This window comes from Hippocampus bargibanti, linkage group LG15 (assembly GCF_051943395.1).
Source record: "Hippocampus bargibanti isolate YZ-2025 linkage group LG15, ASM5194339v1, whole genome shotgun sequence".
Taxonomy (NCBI): domain Eukaryota; kingdom Metazoa; phylum Chordata; class Actinopteri; order Syngnathiformes; family Syngnathidae; genus Hippocampus; species Hippocampus bargibanti.
The window spans coordinates 7,692,530-7,711,864 of record NC_142748.1 but is presented as its reverse complement, the minus strand read 5'-3'; the positions used below and the strand labels follow the sequence as shown (position 1 = coordinate 7,711,864).

General features: G+C 49.3%; 1 protein-coding gene across 3 annotated transcripts; it reads left to right on the top strand.

The window, feature by feature from the left end:
• The first annotated feature begins 196 nt into the window (after positions 1–196).
• Positions 197–19,293, top strand: srcap (Snf2-related CREBBP activator protein). 3 transcript variants are annotated; one of them, XM_089016066.1, is made up of 33 exons: positions 197–401; positions 1,648–1,782; positions 2,145–4,489; positions 4,560–4,799; positions 4,907–5,233; positions 5,522–5,714; positions 6,344–6,513; positions 6,687–6,780; positions 6,878–6,967; positions 7,068–7,238; positions 7,314–7,528; positions 7,670–7,847; positions 7,934–8,070; positions 8,257–8,426; positions 8,526–8,855; positions 8,927–9,113; positions 9,186–9,355; positions 9,493–9,755; positions 10,051–10,266; positions 10,435–10,593; positions 10,906–11,028; positions 11,302–11,616; positions 11,775–11,995; positions 12,195–12,511; positions 12,623–12,825; positions 12,910–13,079; positions 13,275–13,471; positions 13,608–13,722; positions 13,802–13,927; positions 14,080–14,256; positions 14,360–14,443; positions 14,519–16,157; positions 16,287–19,293. In XM_089016066.1, the coding sequence occupies exons 3-33, from the start codon at positions 2,360–2,362 to the stop codon at positions 18,407–18,409; spliced, it is 11,250 nt and encodes a 3,749-aa protein (XP_088872192.1). In that variant the 5' UTR covers positions 197–401; positions 1,648–1,782; positions 2,145–2,359; the 3' UTR covers positions 18,410–19,293. The 3 variants fall into 3 exon arrangements, with proteins under 3 accessions (XP_088872192.1, XP_088872193.1, XP_088872191.1); XM_089016067.1 differs by having other exon boundaries at positions 11,302–11,361; positions 14,519–19,293; XM_089016065.1 differs by having other exon boundaries at positions 14,519–19,293.
• The last annotated feature ends 42 nt before the right edge of the window (positions 19,294–19,335 follow it).

Here is a 19,335-nt window from a genome sequence, read left to right as displayed (position 1 = left end):
AAACGCCATTGTTCTTTAAAATATAGCATGTCCCTTAAACATAAGATAAATAGGTGCAAATTTAGATTTTAAAGCGATAATTCAGCTTCGGAGTCGTCGAGATTTTAAAGTGTGCGCCAGTTTGGGTATCGCGAGAGTTGCGTCTGTTGTGTACTTTGCGAGGAGCAGCGCCGCTCCACCATTTCGCTGCGTTAAGTCTCCTCCCCGCGACCGCTACATTCTGAGGCGAAAGACACTCTCTCCCCGTCCGTATTTTAACTTCTTCATCGAGGTCGACTGCTACCTCGTTGGGTACCGGGAGGCAGTTTGGACCGCCGGCATTACGGATTGAGTGCGATTTTACACGGATGACGACTCCTTCAGCGAGAATTTAGTAAAAGAAAACTGCCCGGAAAATTCAGGTAGGTGGGAACTTAAGATGGCGGCCTTTGAAAGGGAGGGGGCCAAAGAGGAAGTCATGAGAGACTCGGGGGAACTCTGACTGACACAACACTGCATTATCACACTACACATTGTTTCGGTGTTCACCCGTATAGTTGTCGGAATCAAAAATACAACCACGATCGCACACTAAATTGCTAGGTTGTAATTTTATCTTCAGTGGAATCGAAATTTAATTATCTGACCAAACGAATGCTTCTGAGTGTTCTATCATTGTTGTCGCTTCTAAAGAGCCAACAGTCGACCATCGGGAGCCCCCCGCGAAACGCCCCATATAAAATTATGAAATGTATACGAAATGCATTCACTCTTTTAATTTTCACATTTATAAAAAGGACAAGTAAATGGCCCATGTGTTAAAAAAGAAAAAAATATCAGGTTTAGTTTTCCTTAAGGCACCCGCCTTCGCGCTGACGTCACGAATGATTGTCCCCTATTTGGAGTACACGCACAAGCGGCTTTTAATGGCCCATTTTCAGCCGCCGTGGTCCATTTCAAAGCAACCTGTCACGTTTGAACGCAATAATGAAAGTATTACATAACTGCGGGTGGGAATGCAGCGCTTGGGCGTCCCACGAACGCAGCCGACTAACTCCTACTAGCTTGCTAGTTAGCTGGCTATGCCACCCTAGTACTGTTGTTGTACGACGCTAGCTAGCACATCAGCTAACCGTGTTAGCCAAACCGGCGTTGCGAAAACACCTAATTTTAAGTCATCTTTTATGACGGGGAAACGGTCTTTTCTTTGATTGTGTTGTTTTTAACACTGTCGCTACGTGTCTATGCATCTTATGTAAGCCGCCAGTGTTCTTGTAGCCACCAAGCATAATATGTGAATTGGCTAAATGCAGATTCCACTGGAAATGTCTTTGTAATTAAAGATCCTACTTGTGGTCGATGAATCTTTTAAAAGGGACTAAAATGAAAGAGCACAGGCCACCACTCACTCCCCGGCTAGTGGCGTGAGAGCGCGTGCTGCAGACTTTTTCCTGTGGGCGAATGCAGCAAACACAAGTTCACTCTTTTTTTTTTTACTGCTACTGCAGGATGCACACTCCATACACACAAGCACAGTGGAGCAGCAGCGGCGAACTAGCGTGCTAGTCACTCACATCGCACCTCGTGACATTTAAGATGAGATGGATGACACTTGACCAAGCTGTCCTCTGTAACTTCTCACATCATGTTCATGTCACTGTACAACAGGCTTGGGGCCAATATTCTGGACGAATAAAGCTCCCTGTCTCTGTGTTTGCTTCCCATGAACATGTGGAGGGGACCCTAATTTCATCATCCTGGAAGTAGAAAGCACTGAAGATCCGAGTCTCATTCCACAGACAGGTGAGGAGTTGCCGGTGGTCAAATAGTGTACATATATGTGATTAAATGCTGTCCAATGTTCCCTTGTGACTACAGTTCTTATGTATCTTGACTGTATAGATTTTTAGATAGATGTTACTGATAAGTAAAAAATGTGGTAAATTTTGCGTGGCAAGTTTTAATACAATATCTACATAACTTAGTGTAATATGAAAACCGTCTGCCTTGAAATAAAAAAAAAACTTCTATAATGTTTTAAATAAAGTAACATGTTTGCATTAGCTTTATTGCCATACAAAAGTTAATCAAGGCGAGTGGGTCTTGAATGCAAATAACAATAAAAATATCATTTTTATTGGTTTTTAATTGTTTTTAATCTTCAGGTTCAACGTGTGGTCGCAGCAGCAGCAAGGAAGGAGGCTGTGGGGAGGCGGCAGTGCGGCAGCGAGCCTCTCCGGCTGTGGATGTGCTGGGTGGCAAGTCCCAGGCCGCACACAATGTGTCTGGGGAGTCACCTGGGCATGTCTCGCAGCCGGCTGCCGCTGCCCCCCGCCCGCTTCCTTCTTTGCCAGAAAGCTTCCACTTGCCATTTCCGGTCATGGAGACCTCTTCTCTCACCGGTGCTGCTAACGTCTGCATCTCACGTGGCGAGCCCGTCGCCCAAGTCGACGGCATCAATTCATCCAACACTGAGGACTTCAAACCATGTGCCTCCCTCGCTTCACATTCGCAAATCACCAGCGGGCTGCGAGGGTTGCAACATGGCTTGCATACTGTTACTAAAGAGACAAACATCCCCAATAGCAAATCGCTTCCTCCTCAGTCTCCCCAAGCCGACGCTGGACCCATCACGGGTCAGCAGGAACATTTGGAGTGCAACTCGGACACTAAAAGAGGCTCTGAATTTGACGGAAAACCCGCGAGGGAAACGATCCCCGCACAACCTCAGGTCTGCATCACGGCCTCGTCTCTCTCAAACACCAGAGAGAGCAGACCTACTGAACAGTCAGATCAAGTCAGATCGATGTTCCCTTTGCCAATTACTTCGAACTGTGGTGAGGAAGTTAACCTGCCACTGGTCCTCAAAGAGGTCCAGCAGGATGTTGTCCACGTTAATGAGATGGGGGACGGGTCAAACGCCGCAGCCCCTCCCACGGCGGAAACACTTGAGACTCCAAACACAGAAGAACTTGATTCAGGTTCTTCACATACGCCAGCGTTGTTCAACAGCACAGCAAATGCTCAGACGGGCTGCGTGACTGATGAACCGAGTGACCGTTCCCCCAAATCTTCCGCTGTCCGCTCGGTGCTCGACTCGGGCTTGCTTGTATCCTTGCAAGGCGAGGCGGAAACGTCTCAAACCTTAACAGAACCGCCCATGATTACCGAACTGGTGCATTCCGCAGACTCGCAGCAAATCGTGGTGGTCAGCGAGGCTGCCCACCTCGGGGGCGGCTGGTCCAACATGCACCTGAAGCAGAGTTACCTCCTGCAGCGCGCCGACGGCAGCGTGTGCGAAGCGGCCATTGTCACTGAGCACGCGCCGGTGGAGGCCAAGCTGTACCAGGAGAGCGTGCATGCCGATATGGCCATGGACGCGCAAAACGTGGAAGTGTATCAATTCTGCGGGCTGGTGGAGGAAGTGGCTGAGGAGACTGTGTGTGTCAGTACCAGTGTGCAGATACCTCACTCGCCGGGATATGAGGTCAACCTGTTCAATGCTTTGTTGGACCCCTCTGAGGACCTGGAATCCCAATTAGAACCTTCAATCCACACGATTACGGACAGCGACACAGTCATTATATCCCAGCAGGAACATGATCCAGGCCAAGCACAAGTTTGCTCCACCAACAATGTCCATGGGATTTCTGTTGCTGCAGTTGGACAACATCTGCTTCTCGACACCAGCTCCAACCAGGTGTGTTTGGTAGAAGTGGACTCGTTCCCCATGGAGCAGACGCCGCCACAGGTCTTGTCACCTTGTCAGCAGGTGAGCAAGGACAGACAGGAAGCGCATGGACACGCTACTTTTCCCTCGCTTGTATTGCCAATAGATGCTGCTCAAAGTGAGATGGCGGACGTTTCCAACGCCACACTTGAGGCTGGCGTTCCCTCTTCTGCGGGAACGAAAGAACTTCTGTGTGAGGGTCCGTCACAGGTTGCCGCTGTGTCCACAGGGGCCCAACCTGGCGCTATTATTGCTCACCCTGCAGGAGGTATTAATCCAAAGCTGTTGCTCATCCAACCAGGAGCAGCATCGCTCCTGAAGCAGGCAACTACATTATTCAAGAACGCTGTAGACAACAAACTGGAAGACAATCAGGGCACCGCAGTGTCCGCCGAATCCGTTGTTGATTCTTCAATGCCACCGAATAGTGATGGAACACACGCGGCGAAGCCGCTCACCAGGCGGATCACAGTGGGTTCACCGTATAGCCAATCAGAGGTCTTAAATGTCAGAACTTCAAGCCCGCCGACTTTTAGTGAGGAACCTGCCGTCACACCTTCTTCATCTAGCGCCAAGGACCTGACAGAGCACGACTCCCTCTATGAAGAAGATGAGGAGGACGACGACGATGACGAAGAGGATGATGACGACGATGAACCTACGGGGGATGCGGAGGCCTTGGATGGCGCTTCCCGACAAGTCAGCAGTGACGAAGATGGCAGCGACGACGACACAGAGAGACCGGACAGAGACACGACTGCTCCAAATTCGTCACATAAGGTAAATAAATTGTGTTTCGTGAGTAAGAGTTGCAATTATCTTGTCATTAATCCATCCTTTGTGTTGGCAGTGGCGAGGAGATGGCTCTTCGCCCTCCACCTCTTCATCCTCCTTCCTCGATCCTTCACCCGGCAGTGACTGGGCCGGCTCCCGCCGTGACAAGTCATCACCTCTGCGAGGACCTCATGGAAAATTTGTGTCTCCCACCTCGTTCGGGGGCTACACTTCCTTGATGTCTCCGCCCGATCATTCCACTCCGCACCGGCCGCGTGGAGAGCGGCGCTCTGACATGGCTGAGTTAGCCAAACATGTGAGTGGCTCAAAATGATTTAACATATGCTCTTTTGCCGCTTTGTGAGGTTCAATCCAACTCAATAAAATAGTAAGATAATTTTCAATTTAATGTTGTCCCCACAGGAGGCCGACATAGAGCATCGAAGCCAGGCGCTGAAGCGAGAGGGTTTTTGGTCCACAAAGCGCCTCAACCGCCTGACTGAGCCGGTGCGGCCTAAAGTGCACTGGGACTACCTGTGCGAGGAGATGCAGTGGCTGTCTGCTGACTTTGCCCAGGAGAGGCGCTGGAAGAGGGGAGTGGCCAGGAAGGTGGTGCGAATGGTGATGCGACACCACGAGGAAGTGAGGCAAAAAGAAGAAAAGGCCAAGAGAGATGAGCAGGCAAAAATCAGGAGGGTCGCGTCCACTATCGCCAAGGAAGTTCGTTCTTTTTGGAGCAGTGTGGAGAAGGTAAGACATTCCCTTCCAAAAAAATAATAAAAATAAATAAAAATTCCCACAACAAGCTGTGCAGTTTGTTTCACATTTGTAGCCTTGCCAACCATCTTGCGGAACCAGGAAAATAATGTTTTGTGTGCATTTTTGTTTTTGTCAGCAGACAGTAGCTTTAAAAATATTTTTTAAAATTCCCTTTAAATTTAATCTTACACGATTTAAAAATAAAATAAAATTCAGATAAAACATCGACAAAAATATCAGAAGGGGCGAGAGCATTTATATCTCATTTGTCCCATACAGGTGGTGCAGTATAAGCAGCAGTCTCGACTGGAAGAAAAAAGAAAAAAGGCTTTAGACCTTCAGTTGGACTTCATCGTTGGACAGACGGAGAAATACTCGGACCTCCTCAGCAAGTCTCTGGCGCCTGCCAGCCGGCCCGAATCGATCCCATCACCTTCCAAGATGCTTGTGCCCGCTGCCGCTGATGAAGATGGTAAGAGCTAATAAATCTGTTTCTTTGGAAATTGCTCACGTTAATTAGTTTTTTCCAAGTGGAGGAGAATTTCTCTGACAAAATTTAGCGACTTTCTTTTAAACTCAATGCCAAAACTATCAAGCTTCTTTGATTACATTTTAAAGCAGATCTCTCACATCTTAGCTCTTGTTATGCATTTTAAACTCGCAGACAAAAGTGGCACAACAGGCCTAGGTACAAGGCCTTGGCCATCACAACGCGTCTAACCTGTTTGACGTTGCGCTATTACTTACGCATCATTCCTGCACCAACAGGGCAGTCCCACGTGACTAGCTCATGATTGATGACATGAGCTCAGATTGACCTTGAAAGTCTGATCTGGATAAATTCCACTGATTTTATTCAATGTGGGCTCAAAGCATGTCTTATATTGACTCATATTTAAAAATATTTATTTGTGCACGTTGTCATTCTGGTACTTGCACACTACACTGAAGGCGTACAAACTTGGACATGCATATTTTTTGTAAGAACCCATAAAAACAATTGTTTAAAAAGTTCTATTTTTGCCGGCGTCCTGATAATGAACCATGATACAGCCGGAGAACATTGTAGTAGTTAAATAAATGGTATGTCCCCTCACGCAGACCGAGACTTTGAGCCACCTTGTGAGGAGGAGGACGATGAGGAGACCATCGAGGTGGAGGAGCAGCAGGATGGGAACGACGGCGAGAGCCGCCGTCGGGAAATTGAGCTGCTGAAGGAAGAGAGCACGATGCCCCTGGATCAACTACTCAACACGCTGCAGCAGGCGCAGGTGAAAAACCCATCAACGTCTCATTGATGATGTAGTTAGGATTGATTAAATAACCGAATATAGCCATTTGTGGCCTCTGCGCTTCCCTTAGGCCAACTTTTCTTTGGATAAAGAAATCAAATTGGCTGTGTGGTTTCGTTGTTCTTTAAACATTAAATGATGCGGATGCGCAGGAGTCTGTCTCTGATGAAGAATGCTCCAATGAATCGTCTTCATCGGCAGAACAAGGGGAGGAAGATGGAGAGTTTGCTGCCAATGAAGAGGACGGTGAGATTACTTTTAGTATTGACCTCATTCTGTGCCATCTGTGCTACATTGAGGAAAGCGGATTTCTAAAATTGTTCTTTTTTCATATGGTTACCAGCTGAAGATGAGGAAGACACCATAGCTGCTCAAGAGAAAGTGGAAGGAGATGTGGATCATGCAGAAGAACTGGATGACTTGGCCAAAGAGGGTGCGTTCAATTTGCATCTTTATTTGATTGGTCCCAACCACTGATTTTAGCCATCTAGTGTCTGCGTCTACATGGCTTCAATCCCATTTTGCACTTACAGGAGATATGAGCATGGAGGAGCTCCTGGAGAAATACAGAGGAGCATACGCCTCTGATGTCGAGGACCCCTCTGCCCCCGGCTCCAAAGTAAGCTCGGAATGGGAGGCGTCCGGCGATGAGGAGAATGACAGTGAAGATGAGAGCGATGTAGAAAGCAACACTTCCTCCTCGGGTAATGAACAAGATTCCTCACAAAAATCAAACAACAGCATTGTACCATGTTGATGATCAACGACTGTCTTTTCAGATTCTCCAGGGGAAAGCGAGGAGGAAGAAGAGAACAGTGAGAAAGATGAGAGCGATGAAGAGGACGAGGGTGCAGATGAAGGGATGGAGGTCTTGCTCGAGGAGGGAGAGCACAGCCCGTCTTCGTCAAGCTCACGGCCTAAGAAGGAGATCAGCCACATTGCGGCCACTGCGGAGAGTTTGCAACCCAAAGGCTATACGTTGGCCACCACCAAGGTGATTTTAGTACATTCATCCGACTTTTAGTTTTGCTGCTATTTTAAAATTTGAGTCATTGATATACCAGCCATATCACATGGTTTTTTTCCCCCTACCACAATATGTCCTTATTGGAATCACCCTTCTTGTATCATCAAGGTCAAGACGCCCATCCCCTTTCTACTCCACGGCACGCTACGAGAGTACCAGCACATTGGACTAGACTGGTTAGTCACCATGTTTGAGAAGAAGCTCAACGGAATCCTGGCTGACGAGATGGGCCTGGGCAAGACCATCCAGACCATCGCGCTCCTGGCTCACCTCGCTTGTGAAAAAAGTAGTACTGATGTGTCTTCTCACACTTTTTTTTTCTCCCTCCACTTATTCACAAAGTTTTTCTGATGGTTCATATCTTGTGTGCAGGTAACTGGGGCCCTCATCTCATCATCGTCCCAACCAGTGTTATGTTAAACTGGGAGATGGAACTGAAGCGCTGGTGTCCCGGATTTAAAATCCTTACATACTTTGGAAGCCAAAAAGAAAGAAAGCTGAAGAGACAGGTAATGGTGTCGTCAAATCTCCAGTGTTTAGCCAGTCTTTCTATTATATTGGTGTGTGAGTCCGTGAATGTTTGTATGCGCTCATTTCAATGATATTATAAATTATTTTGTGGATGACACCGTTCACTGCCCCATGGTCCTGAATTTGAGACCCGCTGTATGAACCGACTTTGTTCACCTCAACAGGGTTGGACCAAGCCCAACGCTTTCCACGTTTGCATCACGTCATACAAGCTGGTGCTGCAGGATCACCAGGCTTTCCGACGCAAGTCGTGGCGCTACCTGATTCTGGACGAGGCGCAGAACATCAAAAACTTCAAGTCTCAACGCTGGCAGAGCTTGCTAAACTTCAACAGGTCTCTACAGCCATCTGAATAAGCACAAGGACTCGAGATCTCAGAAGTCTAGTTTCGTATGAATAATTTAAAATGTTGTCTTTGTCCTCTGAACTTCAGCCACAGGCGCCTGCTGCTAACAGGGACTCCACTGCAGAACAGCCTAATGGAGCTGTGGTCTCTGATGCACTTCCTGATGCCTCACGTCTTCCAGTCGCACCGCGAGTTCAAGGAGTGGTTCTCCAACCCGCTGACTGGCATGATCGAGGGGAGCCAGGAGTACAACGATGGCCTGGTTAAAAGGCTCCACAAGGTTCTCAGGCCCTTCCTGCTCAGGAGGATCAAGGTTGACGTGGAGAAGCAGATGCCAAAGAAGTATGAGCATGTCGTGCGCTGCCGCCTCTCCAAAAGGCAACGTTTTCTCTACGATGACTTCATGGCGCAGGCCTCGTGAGTAAAGTACATTTTAGGACCTTTTGGTCTCTGTGTAGTTTCATCTCCAAACATCTCTTTGTTCCCAGGACCAAGGAGACCCTTGCTAGCGGCCACTTCATGTCCGTCATCAACATTCTAATGCAGCTTCGGAAAGTGTGCAACCACCCCAACCTGTTCGACCCTCGACCCATCCAGTCGCCTTTCATCACCAAGCCTATCGTTTTCTGTACCGCCTCCCTGGTGCTGGACGCCCTGGAGGTGTCTCCTCTGAAGGTTGGCGTCATGACAATCGTGTCACATTTTTACAGATGTGGTGCTGACTTTTTTCCTCTCATCCGCATGCAGCGCTGTGACCTTTCCATGTTCGACCTCATTGGTTTGGAAGGCCGTGTGACTCGTTACCAGTCGGATGTCTTCATACCAAACCATAAAGTCAGTCGGCAGCTCATTCAGGAGATCATGGAGTCTCCTGAACCCCTGCCTAGACCCCGAGCGATCCGCATGAAGATCAACAGGTACATGATCACGTGACTATTTACATTGTCAATGACATGTAGTCATTTGTGTGGTATAGAAATTGGCAAAAAATAATAATAATTGAAGACGTTTCTAGCATTGCTTCTCTTCACAAATTTGGTATGTGATATTTCAGGACGCTCCTCCCGCCTTCCAAAGGCGACAGCAGCTCTGTTGCGCCAATGAACAAACCCACCTGCTCGGTGCCGCCTGCAGCCCAGACACCCAAACCTCCGAGCCCAGAAGCCACAGCGACAACTGCATCTTTGCTTACACCTGCTGCCGTACCTACACCTGCTGCCGTACCTACACCTGCTGCCGTACCTACACCTATGCCCGCGCCTGCACCCCTGCCTGTGACCCCACCTGCACCCCCACCTGCTCCTGCTGTTCAACAAGGTAGATGGTATGCTTGTGATGACATAGACTCTCTTGCTAGCCATTTGTAAAACTGCACATTCTACTTCCCACCTTTGTCCTTAAAAACCTCCACATTGCTCGAACACTCAAACATTTCAATTTCAAAAGGTTCTGATCAATGCAGACACCTATTTTAAACTTCCAAAATTTGACATTTTCTAACCAAAAGGTTTTTTGAAGTTAAACCACTGAACAAATTAATCTTGAAACTCCAGAAGTGGCAATGATGGAAATTCCCTGACAGGCATCCAAATTTTCTTTTCCTCTATTACAGTGATCTGTTCGGTGACTGCCACACCGCCTCCCCGCGCACCATTGCCTCCCGGTGCTCAAACGGCTGTGAGATCCAGCCTTCCCAAGCAGGTGCTGACAGTGCGCCCTCCCCCTGCTCCGTGCGCCACCGGCATTCCCGGACACCCGAGTCCCAACCCCGGTAGCATCATGCCGCAAAGGGTTCTCCTCAGTCCAGACATGCAAGCCAGGTTACCTTGTAAGTCCTTCACTTTTATTCGTGCTTCGGGTGTTTATTCGCCATCAGAAAATTACAGTAAAACTGATACATAAAGCAAGATAATTATCAATGTATGGTGTCGTAATTATGTAAATGTGTTATTATTAAAATTGTGACGGGTTATCATTTTCTTGTGTCTGTATCTAGCTGGTGAGGTGGTGAGCATCGCACAGCTCGCCTCCTTGGCAGGGCGTCCGGTGTCATCGTGTCAGGGCAGTAAACCAGTCACCTTTCAGCTGCAGGGCAACAAACTGACCCTCTCTGGAGCCCCCATACAGCAGGCACCTCCTCCACGACCAATACAAGGTATATTGCTTTTTTATTGGTGTTAGTATCTTGTGAAACCATAATTACAGGAAATTCGTGCACATGAGCACACAAGTATTATACAATTAAATAAATAAAAAAACAACTATGGCCGAAACGTAGTGCTTTGGCGCGAACATGTGACCACGTCTTAGCCAGAACGCAAGCTATTTCTTGTTTAAAGCCTCTGTTACCGTATGTCTGGACCATTATAAATTGAGGGTGCACTGTCAGTTGACTTCAACCCACTTTTGGTTGTTAACCTGCAAATTGAAAATGAAATCTGAAATGACCAATTTTTTTGTCTTGCAGGCAATGTGATGCACCTTTTGTCCAGTGGCGGGCACCATCATCTCATCAGCCAAGCTGCCCAGGTGACCGTCCAGAGCCCTGCACCCACTGCCCACCGACTTACCCCCAGTGCTCCTTCTCAAGGTGTCTCTTTTCGTCTGTGTAGTCCCTGGGTCCTCGAACTTTTTGCATGGGGGGACCTATTTTATCATGCACCTCGTCTTTTAATGTCATTAATCTAAAAGTAGGCTGTTTTTTAAAAATATAGTACAATAACAAATGTATATTCTTACAGGAAAAACATTGCCATGTTATAAGAATCAAGTCATATATTTTCATAAAAAACAAGTTGTAATTTTCCAAAGTTGTTCATATGTTGTTAGCTGCATATAAATATCGTATATAATTTCTCCTTAGTGCCTTCCTGCATGGTAAGCAGCCCTGGGGTCGTGAAGATCGTCGTACGTCAAGCAGCAGGCAAGGAGGGGGGCCCCGTGCCCACCCTGGCCGTGGCCCCGTCCCCTCGTGTGGCTTCCTCCCAACCCCTCCCAACCGCTACCCCTCTCCGAAACACGGCCACGCAGCAGGTGGCCCAGCGTACCCCTGGTCCCGCCACTGCCCACTACACTCTAGCACCTCCTAGAATACCCAGCACCGCCCCCAACCAAGCCCAGCCCCCGGTTCCCATCCTCAAAATAGTACAGCCTCCTCCACCTTGCACAGAGCAGCCAGGTGAGAGATTTCGAGTTTAACTTGCACAAATGTGACTTTGTCCCACTTGGCGGCTGATCTACATTCCCCTTTCTCACCTCTCTGTCCCACTCCCATTTAATTTGATTAATTTGGAATGTCTCCAGCCATGCTAACACCTTTGCCCTCTTCTTCTTCAGCTCCAGCAGAGGCGACGACATCATGTGCTACATCCAAGCCAGCAGCCCCTGATGGCACCAGCACTGACACTAGTACCACAACCTCCTCCACTGCCACCACAGTGGTCTCTAGCACCAATCAGACTCCAACAGTAACAAAGGCAAAACCCACTCCTGCTCCGAAAGCACGTCCTCCACCCAGAAGAAGGCCACGACTGCTTGCTCGCTCTCCTTTTTACATTGTAAGTCCATGCAATTTTAAACTAATGCCAACATCAAGATAGCAAATTTCCACAGGTTTGGCCTCTGTCCATACAAACATCAGTCGTTTTTAGAGCTATGGCTTGGTAACCACAATTTATTTCCACGAAATGACATTTACATTTACCAAAGTGCAATATCTTGGAATATCCTGTTCCTTTCCTTTCTCTTTCCTGTCAGCCATCGCTGGCCAAGGACCTTAAGAATCAGCAGGACAGCAAACTGGACTTCATCTTCAGGGTCAGCGAGTGCCATTCTGCTGCAAAGCCTATTTTTGGCATGGAGGTTCTGGGTTTCCTGACATTCCTGCCCGGGCCCCAGCCCTCACCTGCTGCTCTTCGGCCTGCCGAGGCCGAGTGGAAGCGTTCGGGCCACGGCATCTGTTTGATGTCACAATGGCGACATCCGCACAACTTGTGGAGTCACAGTCATTCGGTGGGAAATGCTATTTACAGCATCGAGGAGAGGTTAATGCTACTCTCAGACATTGTGGACCGGTAGGTTTCTAATCCGCCATTGTATGACTGTAAGAACACTTTGGGAGGTCTTGAGACATGAAGAACTTGTTTCTTAAATGACCTTGTACAAATTGTGCTCTTCATTGTCAGGTTTACGTTTGCCATCCCACCAGTGGAAGCCGCTCGCATAACAATGCACTGCTGCCATCCTCCTCCTTCTCTGAGCTATAAGGAGGCGACATTCTGCTCGACACTCTCAGCTCAAGTGGCACCTCCCACTCGCAGCCTCCATCGCATCCAGTGCAACATGAGGACTCAGTTCCCGGATCTGCGGCTTATCCAATATGATTGTGGTAAGCCTTTTTTATGAACTACACCCCTACATTTCACTTTCCTAGGCAGTCCTTATTTTGTACTTTGGTTTCGTCTTCCATCAGGAAAGCTGCAGACCCTCCACCTGCTGTTACGAAACCTGAAGACGGGCGGTCACCGAGTGCTGATCTTTACGCAGATGACACGGATGTTGGACATTTTGGAACAGTTCCTCAACTATCACGGACACATCTACCTGCGGCTGGATGGAAGCACACGGGTAGAGCAGCGACAGGTCGGTGCTGATGTTCATGAGTTGTGGGGAGTTTAGTCAAATTATCTGACTGATGGGGAAAATTTCACAAGTTGGCTGTTTGCTTGGACAAAACTGAAGAAAAAAAATGTGACTTGACTCGCAAGTTAATTTAGACTTGACCTTTGGACATTGAACATGCCTTGCTAAGACTCAATTTTTATAATTCTCTTCCAGGCCTTGATGGAGCGCTTCAATGCAGATCGTCGAATATTCTGCTTCATTTTGTCAACTCGCAGCGGAGGCGTAGGAGTGAACTTGACCGGTGCCGACACGGTCGTGTTCTACGACAGTGATTGGAACCCCACCATGGATGCTCAAGCCCAGGACCGATGCCACCGGATTGGACAGACTAGAGATGTCCACATCTACAGGTAGGTTCTTAAATATTGCTACTGGCATTCGGTGTGGAGTTTTCATGTTTTACTCCTGCGTCCCTCCATTTTTGCCAAAAAGATGTATTTAACACTCTACATCAGTGTTGATAATTTTGTGCTCGTTCGTCTTCAGGCTAATCAGCGAACGCACTGTGGAGGAGAATATTCTGAAAAAAGCCAACCAGAAGAGAATGCTGGGAGACATGGCGATCGAAGGAGGAAATTTCACCACTGCCTTCTTCAAAGAGGTAAAATTAAAATTTCCCGCCTACGCACCAATGAAATCGCTTCCGAAAACATTCCTACATTGTCTCTGTTGTTCCTCAGCAAACCATCCGAGAGCTTTTTGACGTCACTGATGGTGAGAAGAGGGAGCCGGCTGTGGAGGTCTCAATGCCTCACGTTGAGGACGAGGAAGCTGGGAACAAACAAAACACCACCATTCTGGAACAGGTGAGCTCATTGATTGTTAAAACTTCATGAATATTTGTGATAAATATGCCTTTGGTAGAAATTTTGGGGGCCAGCGACAACATTTTTGCTTTTTTTTTTAAATATAAACATGTATTGAGTTCGTTGACTGAATTAGCACAACCATCTTCCAGGCGCTCTGTCGTGCAGAAGATGAGGAGGACATCGTGGCGGCCTCTCAAGCCAAAGCCGAGCAGGTGGCGGAGTTAGCAGAGTTCAACGAGAACATTCCACTGGATGACGCAGCCGATCAAGAAGAAGTGGAAGAGCTTTCAAAAGCCGAGCAAGAAATAGCCGCTCTGGTGGAACAGGTGAATTGAATTAGCATGACAGTTCTGTTTGTTCCGACATATTTTGAGAACCCCTGTCAGCTCTTTTTTTTAAACACCACTATACCACCTTTGAAATTCCCAGCTCACTCCGATTGAGCGCTATGCTATGAACTTCCTGGAAGCCTCCTTAGAAGATGTCTGCAAAGAAGAATTGAAACAAGCTGAAGTAAGTTTCCAGCATTGAGCTCCCAGGACTTGAGTGTTACATGCTTGAATGAGACGTGAAATTTTCTGTTTTTAGGAACAAGTGGAGGCTGCCAGAAAAGGTCTGGACCAGGCCAAGGAGGGAGGCCTAAGGCTGCACGCTTCCTCTGACGAAGATGAAGTTTTGTTGGCTCAAGCCTCTGTGGAGCCCACACAACCTACTCCGGCACGACGTGGACGCAAGCCCAAGGACAAGGGAAAGGTTGTCACCTCGACGAGGACTAGTGGTCGTTTACGTGGGGCTTCGCCTGAAACCGAGCCTGAGCCAACAACGCATAGGGAAGTGCCTGCCCGCGCTGGTCTTAGAGGACGCAACGCTGCCAAAGACTCGAGTACCCCGTCTCACACAGTCCCTCCAAAGCCACCAACAAAGCTGCAAGATCCCGCCAAATGTTCCAAAGCCTCGTTGTCCCCTGCTAGAGACCAGCAGCCCGTCGTCATCAAGCCTCCGGCAGATCCAGTGCCTTCCTTGCCTACAGTCCTATCCCCTGGAGGGAAGCAGCAAAATACGGATGAAACGGAGACCAAAATGCCCAAGAGAGGCATAGAGGAAAGCATAATTTCTGCACCCTCGCTAGAATCAGACCACGAAGCAAAAGATAAAGAGGTTAAAAACCAAAGCCCCATGTCTCCACCCTCCACCAGCTGTCGCTCGCCTCGCAAGCGCCAATCTGCCGATGATGAAGTCCTGAAAGGCCTTGTTGATGATTCGCCGTCAGCCAAAGTCCTGCGGAAGCTTCCGGGTCGGCTTGTCACTGTGGTGGAGGAGAAAGAGCCAAGGAAGAAGAGGTGCCGCGGAAGTGGAGCCGGAGTATCTTCAGAGGAGGCATCAGTGGAGGAGAACTCAAGTGAGGAACCAAATAAAGACTCTGTGGTCCCTGACAGCAGCCCTTTGACCAAATCTTGTCAAGACCGAGACGCTACATCAACTCCACCTGTGCACCTTCAGCCCGTCAGAGCGTATCCTCCCTATTCTCCTCCCCACTTGTCTCCGGACATGCCCGTGCTGAGGAATCTTCCAGTCCGCCGCAGGCTAGAAACGGAATCTCGTATGGCGGCTCAGCTTGGAGAGCAGCTGCATGCCGGTCGAGGAAGGAACCAGCACAAGAAAATGGACACTCCGCTGAGTAAGGAGACCTCTTCTTCTTCTCCTGATGCAAATTCCCTTGAGGTGCCCACGAAAAGAAAGAGGGGCCGGCCTCCTAAATGTCATTCAAAGTTTCTTGAGCTCGACAATACGGTGTCTCCTCCTCCTCCTCCTCCAACTCCGCCTCCCACGCAACCCGTTTCACCATGCGAGGATGGTAGCGATTCCCCCAAACGCAAACGGGGACGTCGCCGGAAAGACTCTGTGACTTCTCCAGACTTTGTTCTTGATGGACACTTATGTAAAAAAGAGACCCCTGGTGCGGATATATGCACTGAAAACAATCCTGATCTGCTGAACTCCGAAAGCACGGATCAGGACTTGCTGTCTGCCAAAGCTGAAGAAACAGACTCAAAAACTGTCGAGTCTGCATTATCGATAACACACACAAATAAAACGTCCTCTTCTGTTTCAACTTCAGTCGTCAAAGCTGATGCCACACTAGAAACTCATGAAGCCTCCCCTGATCCCGTCTCCATCTCTTCCTCAGCGACGACAAACCAGATTTCCACTGTCCCGATTCCTGAAGGTAACACAAGTCCATCCCCTCCCATACCAGATTTTCCGAGACCTTCTGATGCTTCATCGGAGCCCTCAATAGAACTTGATTCTGCCCAAAACCCCACTGTTGCAACAACAGCTTCTTGTCCTCTTTTAGCACTACGAACAACGGTGGAGACAGACCCAACATCAACACCGGACACCGTGGTACCATCAGCCATGGAGATCCTGGAGGCAGCCACCGAATCTCCTGTTGTTTCTGATCCACCAGCGAACACTACAGAAACCCTCAAAAATGAATCAGCCATCTCAGCAAGCCCAGTGGAAAACCCAGAAGCAAACAAGAATGAGCATGTGACTGTGCAGTCGAACACCGGCGAAACCACATCTTCGCCAACCGCTGCGGCTTGTGCCGAGAACCTTACAAACGCAATTTCGCCAACATCCGCTTCACTTTCTCCAACCTTCAGTCCTCCATTAGCAGTTGAAACCACAATAGATGAAACGCTCAACGACATTGTCACAACGTCAACCTGCGCTGCCCTCTCAGAGGATTGTACTTCTGTTCCTTCGGCCAACTCTGAACTCGTCACCCCATCATCTACCATAAGTACCACCACAATTACCCAAGTGCTGACGAGCACGGCCAACATAGAACTACCTATCACATCAGTGACCACATCACTTGCTCCTCAAACATCTCCAGTCATCTCTCCACAAGCAGAAACGTCCACCGATACAGAGTCAAGCCCGCCCTTGTCTGAAAAAGGTCTAGACCAGACAACCCAAATGGAAGTGGATGGCGTTCGGATTGAAGAAGACACGCAGAAATGCAGAAAAATGGAGATTTCTGCAGAGGTCGAACCTATGGAGAAAGAAAACCAAGTGACAGAAATAAACAAAAGTGCCTCTGCCACGGAAAGGGAAGTCAAGGAACCCGGGGAGGACCTTAAGAGTCTCATTCAGAAAAGATCTCTCAGTCGTCAGAGCAGCCAGGAGTCGGCTTGCTCCTCGTCACCGTCATCCGGCTGCTCCACGTCCACCCTCACCCGTCACGCTCACCACAAGAGGACCTACGAGAACCGACATCCGAGCAAGAAACGGCGAGTGGATGTCACGTCAGATGTGGAAACAGCCGACAAACTGGAAGAGGACGAAAGACAGGGAGACCTCGGTGCGACATCACCTCATAGGAGATCCGGTTCATCGTCCTCCTGCGACTCGGACAACGATGAGCGGAGCAAGGAATGCCGCTTACCCCAGCAAGACCAGAACCAAGACAAAGTCAAAGAGCCGAACAGCAAGCGTCGGGGGACGAAAGCAACCCTCAGTTCCGACAGTAATGCCAACACGTCCACCGGTGGCGACTCTGGCAGCGACTCGTCGTCTGTGAGGATCATAAGGAGATTAGCGGGATCTTCTCGAGAGAAGAAACCTCCTCCTCACCGTGCGGCCCCACCACCCCCCGAACCCGAAGTCTTGGGAAAGCGATGCTCGGCACTCAACGCAGCCGCCAAACTTCTCGCCATGAAGGGACGGGTCGACACCCCTGGTCACACCCCCCGTAAGGACCCCGCTGCTAAATCCGGCGGAAACGCCGCTGCTGCATCTTTGTCGCCTGACCCAAAAAAATTCAACTCCAAAAATCAAACTGTCCCAGTTTCTATTCAGAACAGTACGGATACCCCGAATAAAAATGACGGCATACCTTTGACACACATCCCGGTAAGTCGCCCCTTGCCTCGCTCCACCAGGCAGTGCCCGGGATCGCTTGCGCCCCCCCTGGATGGGCCTACATACAAGAGGGCGTCAAAAGGTGTCAAAAAGGATAGCGGGGGTGAAAAGGTGGCAAGAGTGAAGGAGGGTGACAGGGAGGCGACGCAGGGCCGAAGCGCCTGCAGCAGCGACGGCGAGGCGGACGGCGAGAGGCCGGATAACAACAGCAGCGGCGCCGGCGGGGGTCCGCAAAGTTGCCGAAGTCGTAGCAGCAGTGACAGCAGCCGGCGGGCCCCCAGCGTCAGCTCCCAAAACATGGACGGCAAAGGCGCCGCCTCCTCGGGTAGCGACCGAGACCGCAGCGCCGAACGCGGCGGCAAGGACCGACAGGCCCCGCGAAAGGGCGGCCGTAAGACCCAGAAGACCTCGCAGGAGGCGACGGGGTCGGAGGGCACGCCGGACCGCATCCTCAGGAGTGTGGCGGCGGCGGCCGCTGTTCAAGCCCGGTCGCCGGCGGCCAGCACGCGCTCCTCCGCTAACCAACAACGTCACAACAAGACATGAGCGCCCGCCAGTGCCCTGGAGTGTGAGGTGTCGTCACGGAGCGCGTCCGGCCGGGCCTTTGGGGGTTTTACCGCACAAGGTGTCTTTGGCACCCCTCGCCCTCCTTTAGATACCAAGCTGGCCCGGGAGCGGCGCAGAGGGGGGGCGACGCCAGAATGGGTGGAAGAGATCCACGTTACAAGCGGGCGATGCGACGGAATGGAGGTAAAGCGTAGACGTGATGTACTGTCATCATTTCAGGACTGAAGAGAAATAGCGCAAAGATGGCCGCCATCTGCAGCTTCTTTGCTTTCTCTCGGTTCTTCTTATTTGCACATCCTCACTTCTTTTTCTTTCTTCCATCATTGGTTCATTTCATCGCAACAAAATTGTGATGCGGTCCCAGCGACCCCCCCCCTCCCGAGGCAAAGTTACTGTAGTGTTTCTAGTGCATCAGTGCCTCTTTGGCCTTGTGAAAGGGTTCGGACCCGACTTTGCCTTGTGAAGAAGCACTCTGGAGTGTTGAGCTTTTCTTTTTCTTGTGAAGAAAAGCGCCCCCAAAAAAATAATAATTATGATACATTTCTGGAATGAGCAAGGAACTCACTCTGTATTTGTGCTACCAAATGATTTGACTTGTCACGTCTTTGTTCTGTGAAATATAAACTGACAGAATATGTGAATGGAGCGGTCCGTGGAAAGTGACCAGCAATGAATTTCCTTTCAGGTGTGGGATTGAGGATGCGAAGCGGGGCGGGGGTCGTTTGGTCAGGTCTTTTTTTTTCCGGGTGGGAGGGTGGAGGGGCTTGTCAGTTATTTGTTGCATTCCTTCAATCCCTTGTAATAATTCCACATTGTTTTACTTGAACAATAAGACAGTTATTATTGAATAAAATGACCAAAATGGAATCATTTTCTTCCGCCTCATTGCCAAATTTTTTTCGTCT